At 44.0% G+C, this 16,389-nt stretch overlaps 1 protein-coding gene across 2 annotated transcripts in view; it reads left to right on the forward strand.

Moving 5' to 3' along the window:
- The first annotated feature begins 1,384 nt into the window (after positions 1-1,384).
- The window catches only part of SNCB (synuclein beta), a 91,633-nt gene continuing 76,628 nt past the window's right edge, over positions 1,385-16,389 (forward strand). The window contains exons 1-3 of one of the 2 annotated variants that reach the window (XM_088465439.1): positions 1,385-1,651; positions 1,758-1,810; positions 2,882-3,018. In XM_088465439.1, coding sequence (XP_088321565.1) covers positions 2,898-3,018 — 121 coding nt within the window. In that variant the 5' untranslated portion in view covers positions 1,385-1,651; positions 1,758-1,810; positions 2,882-2,897. Of the gene's footprint in view, positions 1,652-1,727; positions 1,811-2,881; positions 3,019-16,389 lie in introns of those variants that run through there. The other variant, XM_088465440.1, reaches the window with a different exon arrangement.

Here is a 16,389-nt window from a genome sequence, read left to right on the forward strand (position 1 = left end):
ATCAGTGTGACTAGAAAGATCCCCTGTATACCTAAAATCAGCCAGCCCAATGTTGAAAAGCCCATGGCTGGCCACTCTGATTGGGGTATGAACACCAGGTTGTCAGTCATGTAGATTGGCCCCAGTCTACTGAAAGCATTCAGCGCTTAATAGTGCAAGGTCTGGAAACTTTAAGGGACACTTTTTGTAGGTTGCTTCAAAATCTTAGGAAAAGATAAAAAGATGAGAGTGCAGGAAGATTACAATAAATTAGATTTAATTGCGCAAATACAATAAGTACACAATAAATAATAAAAATAATAATAATAACAACAATTATTTATTAATAAAAATACAAGGAATTTAAAGTACCAAATAGTGAAAAAACTAAATAAATGCCTCCTACTTCACAAGATATAATGTTGGATTAGCTGATACAGTTTCTCATTATGGAATTCCGAATAATAGTGTTTGTAAGAAGTGTAATAAAACAATTTGCAACATGCACACTGAATTTTCTAACCACCTCAGTGAGACAAATGAACAGTGTTCAGAGTGTATAAAAAGTGAGGGCGCATGCCGTCTAATCGTACTCACATATAGCAATTTCTCCAAATGACTCAGCACTGGGCCTGATTCAGAGATGGACGGTAATGCGATCACAGCTGCGATTTTGTACTGAACGCAGCTGCAAAAATATTCTAATGGTTGCAAAGATCACCCAAGCATAGGGACACCCAGTGCTGCCTTCTCATCTGCGTACGATGTTGCTTACCTGTGTAAATATCGGTAACATCGACACACATCGAGCAGCCATCTTGTACCTCGGCAGCTTTCTGACCCGCAGAGGGCTTTCATGTTGCATATGCAATCGAAGTGGATAATTTATGCACGCCCATGTAATAGTGTTTAAAGGGTCAGACTCACCTGCGTTTTTCTGACCACCCCCCCTTCACCTCCCCCAAACGCTGGCAGCCTGTCACTTACTTTGCAATGCATTCCTTTATGTATTTATGTATGTATGTATGTGTATGTAGGTCACCAAAAACATTGCTTAAAAAATGCAAATTAATATGTCAAGTTCCTGTTTGTGCTTATTACAAATATAAAACAACAAGCTGAAATCTAGAAGCTGCCCGAATGGAATAATTGAAAATCTGTTCTGCTGTGTATATGGTGACCTAGCTAAGGGTTCTTGTTTGTGGCTGACGTGTATCTGACCTCATCATGTCTCATGGGAAGAGGAAGGTTACAGAGCATCCTTGCATGAAGGAGAAAGGGTCAGGGATGAGAGCTGTGGGAGGGTTTTGCATTTTACACATGTAGTTTTATGTGTGTTGGGGGCTGGTAAGCAAAGGCTAGATTCTCCTGTCTTTCAGCAACAGACAAGGGGGAGTAGTTGGCTGCTGTGGGTTTCTGATAGCTGTTCTGGCTTGTTCATAGGATCTCCTACCACAAGGGGGTAGACAGCACTCACACAAGCATTAAAAACTCAAGCAATTCGAAGGCAGGCGGTTGTATATTGTACAGCTGATAGAGTAGTATCCCATGGCTCTGTTGCACTGACACTGCCTGCTGAGGGACCCCCTGAGAGAGCAGCCACATCTGATCCCTCCTCTTCCTCGTCGTCAGATAGAGAAAGGACTGAGACCACTTTACCTCTGAACCCCAGGTAAGGGAGGGTGAGGGGCTGGCAGAACTGCATTTGTAAAGAGCCATCACAGCTGCTCCATCTGTCTGACGTTTTCCTTTGCATTTTTTTTTTTTACACTTACCAGGCAGACTATTTCAGGAAGAAGGCAGCAACTGCAGTAAGATTGGGACGGAGAAGGTTAGTGTATTCATTTTGATAATTTTATGTCTTATGCATTTGGTTAATTATCTTGTTGTTTAATCACATCTATTTGCAGGCCTCCTTAGATACTAGAGCATTCCAGTAGTTGCATCTGCTACAGGAGCAAAGCATTAGCTCTTCTCATCTGCATCAAGGCTGGGGAGACAATTCCGTGTCTTTTCACTATTGCATACTGTAGCTTGCTGCCTGCTGATATGGGGCGTCACACACTATAATACATTGTAATCACCCATGATGTGTATGTCTGTAGCACAGCTGAAGTCTTCTGTACAGCTAGGGTGTAACTAGGGTATCCTCAGGGCACAATCTATTCTGTCATCATCGTGTTGTCTCCTAATAACAAGATGGCCAAGCTGTAGTTGTATTCTCTTCCCCCCTGCCTCTCACACTATCTTCAGTGGTTTATTTCTTTATATCACATCTCCATCTTTAGCTTGTAGAAACTGCAATGCCCGTGTAGGGGGTGATGCTGGGATTGCTGCACCTCCCCCTTGTACCCTTCCTCCTTTATTTCGCAGAGGAAAAAAATCCCAGGTTTCAAGGACATGGGGCCAAGCTTACATATTTATATGGCTTACATTTATACATACACACTAGAACAAACAAAACTGAAAAGACTGAAATATGACTCCTGTACATACCTTAGTAATATGTAAAATGTGTTTTTGTGGAACACATTTAATTGTCAAATGTGCATTGTATTTACAATAAACACATAATATCAGTAATTGCATCAACATACTCAAACTAATTCTCCCCAAAAAATATTTTTAGAATGTATTTAAATTGGAAGAGCAAACCATTCTGATCTCTTGCCTCCTATGTCAATTTGAAACGTGCACTTTCCTGTCTAAAATGAGATGTGTAATGTAGATTTTGCTCACTTATTGTTCCTCCCTGTTCTATCAGAGAAAGGGATGTACTAATCTGTTGTGAGTAGAGGTAGCTTCCTATTTGAAAAGCAGGTCAGAGGGAGCTGCAGGGGCTTCTGCTATCACTGTGCTTCCTGTGCTTTTCCTACTAATCTGCTACCCCCTCTCTCTGCAGACTGCAACAGATCAGAATGGATGTGTTTATGAAAGGCTTGTCCAAAGCAAAGGAAGGGGTGGTGGCTGCTGCTGAGAAAACCAAGCAAGGGGTAGCAGAGGCAGCAGAGAAGACCAAAGAAGGTGTTCTATATGTGGGTAGGTATCGTATACCTTTCTATGACTAGGCCTAGAGTCTTTTGGGTAGTCATTCTACCAGAGAGTGGACATGTGTACATTTGTTTTAAGTACTTGCTTAATCCTAATTTACTGTAGTCCAGAGACATTACAGTAAGTGGCCACAAATGAAGACCTTGCTTTTATCAAGGAGTGTGCAACCCTATAGTGGCTGTACAGAACCACAAGGAGCTGTCCAGTGCTGAACCTACCACAGACTATCCTTAATGTGGGCTTTTTGGGCATCCTATTGTGGCTTTACAGAACCACGAGGAGCTGTCCAGTGCTGAAACCTTCCACAGACTGTCCTTAATGTGGGCTCTTTGTTACATTAGTAAATGAGAACATTTTGTGGTTAAATGAATAAACATGATGATGAAATTATGTTATTGTAAAAAGACAAATCTATCTATTAATTTCCCATGTCACTAGTATTTCTGACACCGTTAGTGTGAACTACTTAACCAATATAGCTCAATTTTTCTGTAGTATATAATATTTTTTGTAATGCACATTTTGATGAAAAAAATGCAATTACAAATAAATCTAGTACTGACTTGCTGTAACAAACTAAACCAATGGTATTGTTATTTCTGTGAAGTATTTAATTTCATGTATTTGCTTTGTAAATGTAAGCTTTCTACCTGTTAGCTATTTGTATTCTGTGCACAGTATGGGTGTTATTTCACTTTACACTAGCAGAGCAAGCAGTATGACACCTATCTATGAATACATAGCAGAAATATAAGATTCTGTCTTTGTAATAAAGTATGCAGATACTATGTACTATGTATGCCTGTCTGAAGCCTTCATGCCATCAATTTTCAGTTCTTTTTCGAAGGTTTGAATTTGTGTATCCCAAGATAAATGGCTGCTAAAGATACACCATACAAGATAAATTAAATTAACCTTTTGGGTGATTAATTCCACTTATCATAGTAATTCTATCACCCGGCACATACATAAGAACATTGTACCACTCAGAATTGGTCATCTTACCATTTAAGTATTATATATTACTGCATAAATACAATTAATATTTATTTTTGATTATGTTAACTTGACACAGGATGTATGATCTAGTAAATCAAACAAGGTTTTGACAGGTAATTATTTCCAAATAAGTGCTGTTCCACAAAATGTGGTCACGAGGACTGGATATATCAATGAATAGCCATTGAAAGTACACACCATTCAATATTTTAAACTCCTTCCTAAAGAAAGGTGAAAATTAAACCTTTATAGGTTGACACCATTATTGTCTGGAGATAGTTTACAACCTTAATATTCTGCAATGGTGTGAATGCCTGAGTGGCACTTCTAAGTTTATATGTAAAGATTTCTTGGTGTCCTCAGCTGTCCTTTCTAGGAGAAGATTGGTAATTATTGCTAATGTTGGTATTTATTTGTGTATAGCTGACTTTATGTCCCCCTGGACCACTTGGATGAAATGCTGAGCAAATGAAATGGTTTCTATCAACAGCTATTACATGAGCCATACATTATGCAGACCAGCAGAGTTTTCTTTCTAAAGTTGTTGGCGCTCAGTGATGTCTTGCTTTACATCACATCATGGCCTTCATTACTCTCTTAATGCGATGTATAAAAATCATTCTAAAACATTGGATACCTGGTATGAATATAGCATGAATTATGGTTTTATTTGTAGTGTAGTGTTAATCATAACATGAAGAGCATATCAATATATAATTATAGTGTTTGTTTAGTTTTAGCAATGCGTGATATGAAATAAATACAAATATGCATTTGAAGTAAGTGGCCAATACCCTTAGAATCCTTGCAGAAGTTACTCAAATCAGTCTTTAGAATCCTCTATCAATAGTAAACATAATCTGGGCACTGTATACTTAATACTGATCTGACATGCTTGTAGGTATATTGCTGTAATACACTGGCTTGCTTTTATACTATATATATTGATACTCATATGTAGATGTTTTTTACCGTCATTGATCTATCTCAGACCTGGAGCACTTTCCAAATGAGTCATAACATAAATGGGTAATGCTTGTTTTTTTTGTTTTTTTTAAGCCTGTCAGCCTAAAAAAATTTATCATGTAACCTTCACAAATATATGTACATGTTCATTTACATTGACAAATTTGATATATTTGGCACTTAATATTGCTGTGTCACAGCTCTGAGTCTAAGGGTTGGATTACACCCCGAGGGTACACTCCCACATATATACACAATTCGGAGTGTCTTGATCATCTATTTCTATAAGGCCTAGCTTATATTAACAAACTATTATTATTTAGAAACATATATGTGTACCAGCAGATGACCAAAAGAATATCACATTTGAGTTGTTACTCCATAAAGGGGCACTTCCTTCAGTGTAACTAACCTGGTAGTGGTAACTCATGGCCCCCAAGCTGCTGGCTCCATGTAACTGCAATCCATGCTGATCCAGGCTCAGCCTTCTCTGCTATCTCAGAATGGCGCGGTTTTTGTGATCAGCAAGGAGCTTAACAAGCTGCCTACTGTGTGGCTGATGGTGCTATGTGACATTCGAATCCCCGATAAGTGCCCTGTTTACCCCACCAAGATCGCGAAATCAGATAGGTCCATGGACTTATCACAGACTCTATGTGGTGTCAGACGAAAATTGGAAATTTTTCGGTTGAGAAAAACGTGAGCTAATTGGATAGCCTGAATAAAACATCGGGTGAAATAGTGAAAAACTCCCATTTATCACACCCGAAAAATTTTCGGGGCTAATTGGACACCGCCCATCTGAGACTAATATATCCATTTCTTATTGACACAGATGTTTTCTGAAATAATTAATATGTATGTATTGGTTTGCAGTTTAAACTAAACCACCATCAAGATATTTGTTTTAGTTTGTTATATTAAATATCATTTGCTTTTCCAACGAATTTCATAACATGTACTGTTAAAATGGAGGTACATTAGTACAGGTACTATATTTCATCAGGGGCAGAACTATGGGAGACATAGAGGCGCCTGCTGCTGGGCACCAATACTGAAGTGGCACCTCTTCTATCTCCCACAATATATTCACCCCACTTTGGGCTGTAAATATGTACCCGGAGTATGGCCACTCAATACATGGCACCTCTTCCCAGTACCTGGGAAGCTACCATAACCATATACTAGTGTATGGCTCTGTGTCAGACCATCAGCCGCTGCCACCATCTATCAATAGCAGTGGTCGGGGAACGGGTAAATTACCCCACATGGGGTAAAAATTTAATTCTTGGGGGTAACGGACGGACGGACAGCCAGCCATGCATATGAATCATTCTATAATATAGAATGATTAATTTGCATGCCCGGCTGTGCCGCAGGGAGGCTCTAAGCTGGACGCCCGCTGAGATGTTATTACCAGTGGGTGCGCGGCTCCTTCTCTGCAGCGCCACATTAGCCGGAGGCTGGAGTTCTCTTCTGAACTCCAGCTTCCAGCTCTCTCCATGCGCACTATAGGAGAGACGTCATGACGTCTCTGCCATAGTTCCGAGGAGCATCCGGGTGGACAGGACGGCGGCGGATGCAGGAGCGGGGATTAAGGTAAGTGGTTTTTTTTGTTTGTTTTTTGTACAAGTGTCACTACAGGGGCATTATATGGGGGCACTACTACAGGGGCATTATATGGGGACACTACTACAGGGGCACTATATGGGGCACTAATACAGGGGCATAACTATGGGGGCACTACTACAGGGGCATTATATAGGGGCACTACTATAGGGGCATTATATGGGGGCATTACTACAGGGGCATAACTATGGGGGCACTACTACAGGGGCATTATATGGGGCACTACTACAGGGGCATTATATGACGGCACTACTACAGAGGCATTATATGGGAGCACTACTACAGGGGCATAACTATGGGGGCACTTCTACAGGGGCATAACTATGGGGGCACTACTACAGGGGCATTATATGGGGGCACTACTACAGGGGCATTATATGGGGGCACTACTACAGGGGTATAACTATGGGGGCACTACTACAGGGGCAATATATGGGGGCACTACTATATGATTTCCTTCCTTTCAAATAAGGGGGTAACGTCGGCGTATCTAAATATATTTTGGGGTAAAAGGTAAAAAAGTTCCCTGACCCCTGATCTGTAGCCTGTCCCTGCTTATTGGTGTCACTGCTCCTCAGCAACTTCTTATGCCAGTGAGACACGTCCGGTGCCCCCCCCCCTCACCCACAACTCCCCATCCCATTCCTCCCTGGCAGCAGTCTTAGTCACATATTAGGAGGGGGGGGGGGCACTGAATGATAACTTGCCTCCGGGTGTCTGGGATGAACTTACGCCACTGTATTTCATTGACATATTTTCTTAAAATCTTTAATAACGGGTTTTTAAAACTGGCCTAGGTGGGGAAAATAATGGTAATGGCTCCAGGCTTGAGCATCCCCTGTCCATTCTGCTTCACATCCCCCTGCAGTAGTAAGGTTGTAACAATATCAATAACATCATTATCTCCCCAGCTTTTGGTGGAAGCTGTATAAATCTGAGTCTGTGGAAGTGTTTTGCTCCCTGAGGAGTATACAAGAGCTCATGTAAATGAGATCAGTATTGAATTCTTTATTAATAACTGCTTATGTTTGACTACACAACACCTAGAATATTGCAGCCATGAAGCATTCTGTAGGTCCATGGAAAATAGAATACACGATTGGGACCATCTCAGCAACTTTTAATTGTACATAATTGATGGGTCTCATTAAGGGTAATTTAAGAACTGGAACAGTGGGAAGTTGCAGTGAGATTTTCTCTGCTTTTGTGATGTAATGTACCTATTTTTCTGCTTTTGCTCTGGTTTGTATGTTTGCGCACATTGGTTATGTTATGACAGCAGCAGTAGCAGCAAAGGAGCAAAGTGTATTTTATAATGGCAGGAGTTAGGAAGACCTGTCATTCCTTGCTGAATCCAGAGTAGCTGCTGTAATGTGACAAAGTCTTACCACTAATACAAGAGCAAGATTTCATTTAGAAGGACAATTTATTGTAACTTAAAAATGTAGTATATGACATATAGAAGTCAATTCAATTAGGTGCGAGTTGGGACCTGCAAGCTGTTTTCACAGCAATTTCGCAATTCAATTCTAAACTCACATTCATTTTTCAGAGGAAATTTGTGTTTCTTTGTGTGCAGCCCCCTGAGCAAGTGAAAAACTAGGGAAAATATTTAAAGGTGAAAATGTCAGGACAGTGCAGAACCTCTAGCATACCCCTCCCAATAAATCAGCATGCACTTTGTGGTGTTTAATTAAATAGCATAATTTGCCCAATAAAGACATCTGTTTTCTGGTGAATTTCTCTAAAAAGCTAAATGATGGTTTAAATGATGTGACACAGGTATGTGGAGGTGTAAATGATGTGGGACAGGTATGTGGAGGTGTAAATGATGTGGGACAGGTATGTGGAGGTATAAATGATGTGGGACAAGTATGTGGAGGTGTAAATGATGTGGCACAGGTATGTGGAGGTGTAAATAATGTGGGACAAGTATGTGGAGGTGTAAATGATGTGGCACAGGTATGTGGAGGTGTAAATGATGTGGCACAGGTATGTGGAGGTGTAAATGATGTGGGACAGGTATATGGAGGTGTAAATTATGTGGGACAAGTATGTGGAGGTGTGAATGATGTGGGACAGGTATGTGGAGGTGTAATTATGTGAGACAGGTATGTGGAGGTATAAATGATGAGGGACAGGTATGTGGAGGTGTAAATGATGGGGGGACAGGTATATGGAGGTGTAAATGATGGGGAGACAGGTGTGTGGAGGTGTAAATGATGGGGGGATAGGTATGTGGAGGTGTAAATGATGTGGGACAGGTTCGTGGAGGTGTAAATGATGAGAGACAGGTATGTAGAGGTGTAAATGATGGGGACAGGTATGTGGAGGTGTAAGTGATGGGGGACAGGTATGTGGAGGTGTAAATGATGTGGGACAGCTATGTGGAGGTGTAAAGAATGTGGGACAGCTATGTGGAGGTGTAAACGATGTGGGACAAGTATGTGAAGGTGTAAATGATGTGGGACAAGTATGTGAAGGTGTAAATGATGTGAGACAGGTATGTGGAGGTGTAAATGATGTGGGGCAGGTATGTGGAGGTGTAAATGATGGGGGACAGGTATGTGGAGGTGTAAATGATGGGGGACAGGTACGTGGAGGTGTAAATGATGGGGGGCAGGTATGTGGTGGTGTAAGTGATGTGGGACAAGTATGTGGAGGTGTAAATTATGTGGGACAGCTATGTGGAGGTATAAAGGATGTGGGACAGCGATGTGGAGGTGTAAACGATGTGGGACCGGTATGTGGAGGTGTAAATTATGTGGGACAAGTATGTGAAGGTGTAAATTATGTGGGACAAGTATGTGAAGGTATAAATGATGTGAGACAGGTGTGTGGAGGTGTAAATGATGTGGGACAGGTATGTGGAGGTGTAAGTTATGTGGGACAAGTATGTGAAGGTGTAAATGATGTGGGACAGGTAAGTGGAGGTGTAAATGATGTGGGACAGCCATGTGGAGGAGTAAAGGATGTGGGACAGCTATGTGGAGGTGTAAACAATGTGGGACAGGTATGGGGAGGTGTAAATGATGTGGGACAGGTATGTGGAGGTGAAAATTATGTGGGACAAGTATGTGAAGGTGTAAATTATGTGGGACAAGTATGTGAAGGTGTAAATGATGTGAGCCAGGTGTGTGGAGGTGTAAATGATGTGGGACAGGTATGTGGAGGTGTAAATTATGGGGGAAAGGTATGTGGAGGTGTAAATGATGTGGGACAGCTATGTGGAGGTGTAAATTATGTGGGACAGCTATGTGGAGTTGTAAATGATGTGGGACAGGTATGTGGAGGTGTAAACAATGTGGGACAGGTATGGGGTAGAGATGTGCGCCGACCCCCGTGTTTTGGTTTTGGTTTTGGATCTACCCTGGTTTTGGATCTGGATTGGTTTTGCCAAAACCTCACCTCCGTGTTTTGTTTTCGTGTTTTGGTTTTGGATCTGGATATTTTCTTAAAAAATCATAAATACAGTTAAAATCACATAAAATGGGCCTGTTTTTGTTCCTACAGTATAATTAACATCAATAACATTTATTTCCAGTAATTTCCAATCAATTTTGAACACCTCACAATATTATTTGCTTCATCTAATTAAGGCCAAAAGGTTGCATCCAGCTAGCTGGCTGACTAAGCTAAGTGATACAGTGGGCGGCACTAACATGTGGCAGGTCAGTTTCTAATTTCCAACGCGGATACAGTGTGTTATACAGTGTGGGTTGGATACACCAATAGTGCACTTACTGTGACAACAGTGTCGGCAGAGCGGGATTTGCTGACGGTGTCCTCAGTACATGGAATGGCAGTGCTGCGGTGCTAGCAGTGTCCTTAGTGAAGGGTACCGGTGATGTTGGCAGTACAGGGGTGCCAGTGGTGTCTTTAGTGCAGGTTTGCTGGCTGTGTCGGCAGTGCGGGGGTGCCAACGTTGTCTTAGTGCAGGTTTGCTGGCTGTGTCGGCAGTGCGGGGGTGCCAGCGGTGTCTTTAGTGCAGGTTTGCTGGCTGTGTCGGCAGTGCGGGGATGCCAGCAGTGTCTTTAGGTCAGGTTTGCTGGCTGTGTCAGCAGTGCGGGGGTGCCAGCGGTGTCTTAGTGCAGGTTTGCTGGCTGTGTCGGCAGTGCGGGGGTGCCAGCGGTGTCTTTAGTGCAGGTTTGCTGGCTGTGTCGGCAGTGTGGGGGTGCCAGCAGTGTCTTTAGTGCAGGTTTGCTGGCTGTGTCAGCAGTGCAGGGGTGTTCTCAATGCAGGGTGCCGGCGGTGTCGGCAAAGCGGGTGGTGCCAGCGGTATCCTCAGTGTAGGTTTGCTGACTGTGTCGGCAGTGCAGGGGTGCTGGTGGTGTCCTCAGTGTGGGAGTGTCGGCAGTGTGGGGGTCGCTGATGGTGTCCTCAGGATGTTGGGCAGCAGTGCAGGAGTGTAGGCAGCGGTGGTGAAGACAGCAGGGGATGCTGCCAGTGGGGGTGCCGGCAGTGTCAGGCGACGGGGGATGGCGGGCGCCAACTTCTTTTCCTCTTTTTGTGCTGCTTTCAATGGGCTTAACGTTGATTGGCTGAGAGCCGTGACAGACAGCTCTCTCAGCCAATCAGCATTAAGCCCGCTGAAAACAAAACCTCGCGACTCGAAAGAGGGGTCGCGAGGTTCTGCCTCGGGTCAGGGTTCCGGGGCAGGCAGGGAGATCCGAGCTGTGCTCGGATCGCCCCGAATCCCCCAAATTCGGGTGGTTCGGATCTCTGAGATCCGAACCTGCTCATCTCTAGTATGGGGAGGTGTAAATGATGTGGGACAGGTACGGGGAGGTGTAAATTATGTGGAACAAGTATGTGAAGGTGTAAATGATGTGGGACAGGTATGTGGAGGTGTAAATGATGTGGTACAGGTGTGTGCTGGTGTAAATTTTGTAGAACAGGTATGGGGAAGTGTAAATGATGTGGGACAAGTATGCGGAGGTGTAAATGATGTGGGACAGGTATGTGGAGGTGTAAATGATGTGGGACAGCAATGTTGAGATGTAAATGATGTGGGACAGGTATGTGGAGGTGTAAATTATGTGGGGACAGGCATGTGGAGATGTAAATGATGTGGGACAGGTATGTAGAAGTGTAAATGATGTGGGACAGGTATGTGGAGGTATAAATGCTGTGGGACAGGCATGTGGAGAAGTAAATTATGTGGGACAGGTGTGTGGAGGTGTAAAGGATGTAGGACAGGTAAGTGGAGGTGTAAATGATGAGTGACAGGTATGAGGAGGTGTAAATGATGTGGGACAGGTATGTGGAGGTGTAAATGATGTGGGACAGGTATGAGGAGGTGTAAATGATGTGGGACAGGTATGTGGAGGTGTAAATGATGTGGGACAGGTACGGGGAAGTGTAAATGATGTGGGACAGGCATGAGGAGGTGTAAATAATGTGGGACAGGTATGTGGAGGTGTAAATGATGTGGGACAGATTGTGGAGGTGTAAATTATATGGGACAGGCAGGGCCATAGAAAGCCGGCCCAGGCCCCATTTCACTAGCGACTTTACCCACGACTTACCCCTGCCTGCCTAATCGTGTGAGGTGTTGTCACGCCCCCTTAGAAAAAAACCAATTTACGGTGCTGCAGGGGCAAAACCGGGGGGAGGGCACCTCTGGGGACAGGTATGTGGTGGCGTAAATAATGTGGGACTGGTATGTGTGTTTTATTGATGGGAGAGGGGTTTTTGAACTTGCAGATGAGAGGTAAAAGTGTTTATTCTGACTTTTTACTAACTAACACTCTGTAAAAACACTGGAAATTACTTTAAACACATTTGTCTGTACCCCATAATGCTGGAAAGACTTTGCTGAAAAGCTCTTGCTTGCTATCATTTTCCACCATTAATAAAATATACAAAAATCAACCATTTGACACCTTTTAAATATCTCCAGTACTTGCTTATGGCGACTAACAACCTGCTACATGGTCCTGCTATCACAGTTGCCATTTTTTTGGTGTACAGAGTGGTTTCCCGACTTTTTCCTGCACTTCTCCCAGGTTGTGTTTTGTAGTAAAGTTGCATACCCTCGCCGCGACTAGCACAAATTGGTATTTCTAATTTAATCTCACACTTCTTGGGTGCACACATTCCTGCGATGTATGCGAGTTTCGTTAAAATAAACTCCCAAGCGCAAACTCGCACCAAATTGAATTGACCTCATAAAATAAAGACGAGCTAGCTGTCCCCTAGTTGTGGTGAGTTAAAATATAAATGATACTCCAACAAGCAGTACTTCAGAAAAGAAATATAAAAATGTATTGTTTAATTAATTGGGTAGTTAAAAAATAATAGTAGGCAGGACTTAGAAGTGACATTTTACTTTAGCAAAAATCTGCAATTCTATGGGCTGAGGGCCTGATTCAGAGCCGCTCGCTCTGAATAAGGGTGTGTTTTTTGTTTTTTTTCTCCAGCCTGCTCGGAAAGCTGTGGGTGACCACCCACAGCTTGTGCGAGCGGCCTGGAGTCTGTTGCGATTATCGCGACCATCGGGCTTGCGACGAGACCCTGTGGTAGAGTCTCGGCTCCAGCAAGCCCGAGTGGACTTCCTGCTCTAATAGAAAAGGGAGTCCACTACTGACATCACTAGTGATGTCAGTAGGGCTGCCCACAAACGCCAGGCGTTCCTAAGGGAACGCTTGCGTTTGTGCAGCCATCCCCCCTCCCCGCCTACAAAACGGGGCGAGCTGTCACTCACCATCGACAGCCGCCCCATTTTCTAGCGAGACTCGTAGCGACGGAGCTGCCGTCCCTGGACGGGTCTTGGGCATGCGCACGCTGGAGGTGGCGCATGCACAGTGGGGGACCATCGACCTTCCGAGCGCTGTGCACTTGCGAGCGGGTCTGAATCAGGCCCTGATAATTGTTCTGTACCGTACCTGCATAGGGGATGTAGTTATTATCCCAGCTGTCGGGATGCCGGCGCTCAGAATGCCGGCGCCGGAATCATGACACCAGTCAGAATCCCGGGCCGGCATCCCGACAGTAAGTAGTGGGTTAGGAGGAGGGTTAGGGTTTAGGGTTAGGCACTAGCTGGAGGGTTAGGGTTAGGTACTGGAGGGGAGGGTTAGGTACTAGCAGGCCCGGCGACAGGGGGGTACAACGAGTACTCCTGTCCCGGGCCCGAAGATTTAGTGGGGCCCGCTAAACATAGTTATAGTGTTGGCAGCGCTGATCCTGCCCTGGGATGTGACAGATGATGGCAGTTGCTGTGGAGAGTGCCGGTGGATGGCCTCTGCTGGGGTGGAGAACGGAGGTGCTGGCGGCTGTGTTGTAGTGAATTGTCCTGGCTGCAGTCGGAAGGTTGGGCGTGCGCACACACACACACACCCCTCTCTCTCTCTGTAGAGTGGGGGAAGCCCTCAGAGACATCATTATACCGGACCCCAAAACTTCTGTTGCAGGCCCTGGGCACTAGGGGGAGTAGGTTCGGTTTAGGGGGTGGAGAGGGAGGGTTAGGATACTTACTGAAAGGGTTAGGATACATACCCAACCCCTGTATAGATGAACATAGAAAAGGGGAATCTGGGTTTACTCCTTTCTATGAAGACGCCACACGTACAGTATAAGCGTATTGGGGTTCGGTATATTATGTCAACAGTGACCAAGTCGACATTCGTATAGTCAACATGAGAATGTTGACATGGTCATAATGTATACAGTGAATATCATGTGTATGTACAGAAACAGTGGGCCTGATTCAGAGGCGCTCGCAAAAAGCGAGCGCTCGCTCTGAATCAGGGCGGCCGTTTTTTTTTTTTAACCGACCTCCTGGCCGCTCGCTAATCTGTGGGTGACCACCCACAGCTTTTGCGAGCGGCCAGGTAATGGTCGAGACCATCGCGACCATCGGGTTTGCGACGACACCCTTGTGGTAGGGTCTCGTTCCTGCAAGCCCCAGTGAGCTTCCTGCTCTAAAACGCTTCCGTTTGACCAGCCACCCCCCCTCCCCGCCTACAAAACGGGGCGAGCTGTCGATCAACATCGACAGCCGCTCCGTTTGTAGCGTGCCCCGGAGTGAGTGAATTTCTCCGGGGCTCACGCACGAGCATTGTGCACGCAGCGCGTGCGCAGAGCCCCACCATCGACCCACTTGCGAGCGGGTCTGAATCAGGCCCAGTGTTTGGAATGGATGTGTAATGGTTATTGTTAGGTGAATTTGGTTCATTGCTTTTATTTTATTTTACTATTTTTAAATTGTGTGTATATTTTATACAGTGAAGTTTCTCCACTTTTAAGGCTATATTTACTAAAAGTCGATCTTAATCGATTGATTTAAAATCGATGAAATTGATCAACATTGCGCTTCTAGGGCTAAATCCCACATTTACGATACTTAAAAATCAAAAATTGTCTGTTTGTAAATGTGTGATTTAGCCCCAGAAACTCAACATCAATGTTGATCCATTTTCATTGATCTTAAATCGATCAAAATCAACCTTTAGTAAATATACTCCTAACAGTCTAGTTTTTGATTCCTAGAACACAAGGAGACGCTGAGGCCTTCCACCCACAGGCATTGAAAAGTAAATAACGCATTGCAAGTAATAACAAAAGCCTTTATTTTGACCACAGCATTTAAAGTGTATCCTCAAAGCCTCCCTGCAGCATAGTACACAAACTACAACGTGTAAACACTTCTGTATGCTGCAAGAGACATTAACATTGGCGCAAAGTGAATGCTTCTCAGAAAATGTGTGTTTACTTATGTGGTTTAGATGATGTTTTTCTGACTATGATTATTTAAGCATGCTTGGTGGACATTGAGAATGCATGTTGCACTTATGGTTTCAACAATTATGTGTGTGATCTATAAGAGAGCTGATATTGGGATTCAAACTGAAGTCTCCAGTGAGTCTCTCAGGGGTCTATTTAGTAAGCCTTGGATGGAGATAAAGTCGATGGAGATAAGGTGCCCGCCAACCAGCTCCTAACTGTCATTTTTCAAACACAGCCTGTGACATGGCAGTTAGGAGCTGATAGGCTGGTACCTTATCTCCGTTAACTTTATCTCCATCCAAGGCTTAGTAAATAGACCCCTCAGTGTTCTTAGTGATCTTGACCAATGATCCATTCTGCATCTCTACACCCTCAGCTTTTTATTATTATTATTATTATTATTATCATTATTATTATTATTATTATTATTATTATTATTATTGTCATCATATTTAATTACACAACCACTACTTATATTATAAGTATGTAACATAAATATATAACATTCCTTTACCACTACAGATAGGGTAGGACAAGTAACAGGGGCAAGGGTAAGACAACTCAGTGTTTCTAGGGAATCGCTATGTAATGCCAGCTGTTGGGATGCCTCCTGTCAAAATACCGACAGCGGCATCCTGATGGTTGGTATCCCGACAGGGGTCAGGTAAGTAAACTTACTCTCTCCCCTTCTCCCCCTATCCCTAACCCTCCCTTTTTGTAGCCTAAACCTAACCCTCCCCACCCCGCACCCTAAGCCTCCCCGTTAGTGCCTAACCCTAAGTTCCCCCCCTTCGTGCTTAAACCTAACCCTTAGTGCCTAACCCTCCTCCCAGTGATGCCTGAATCTAACCCTCCCCCATAGGGGTCCCTATCCCTAACTCCCCCTGCCAAAACGCTAACCCCGCTATGCTATCTAAACCTAACCATCCACCATAACCCCCCCCCCCCCATGGCCTAAAACTAAGGGCGGCCCAGACTTGGCTCGTTCGGGCTGTTGTCCTCCTGGATTCCAGCGTCAGGATTAGGGTAGGCGTCAGT

Source organism: Taudactylus pleione, unplaced genomic scaffold (assembly GCF_031769625.1).
Source record: "Taudactylus pleione unplaced genomic scaffold, aTauple2 ptg001990l, whole genome shotgun sequence".
Lineage (NCBI taxonomy): Eukaryota > Metazoa > Chordata > Amphibia > Anura > Myobatrachidae > Taudactylus > Taudactylus pleione.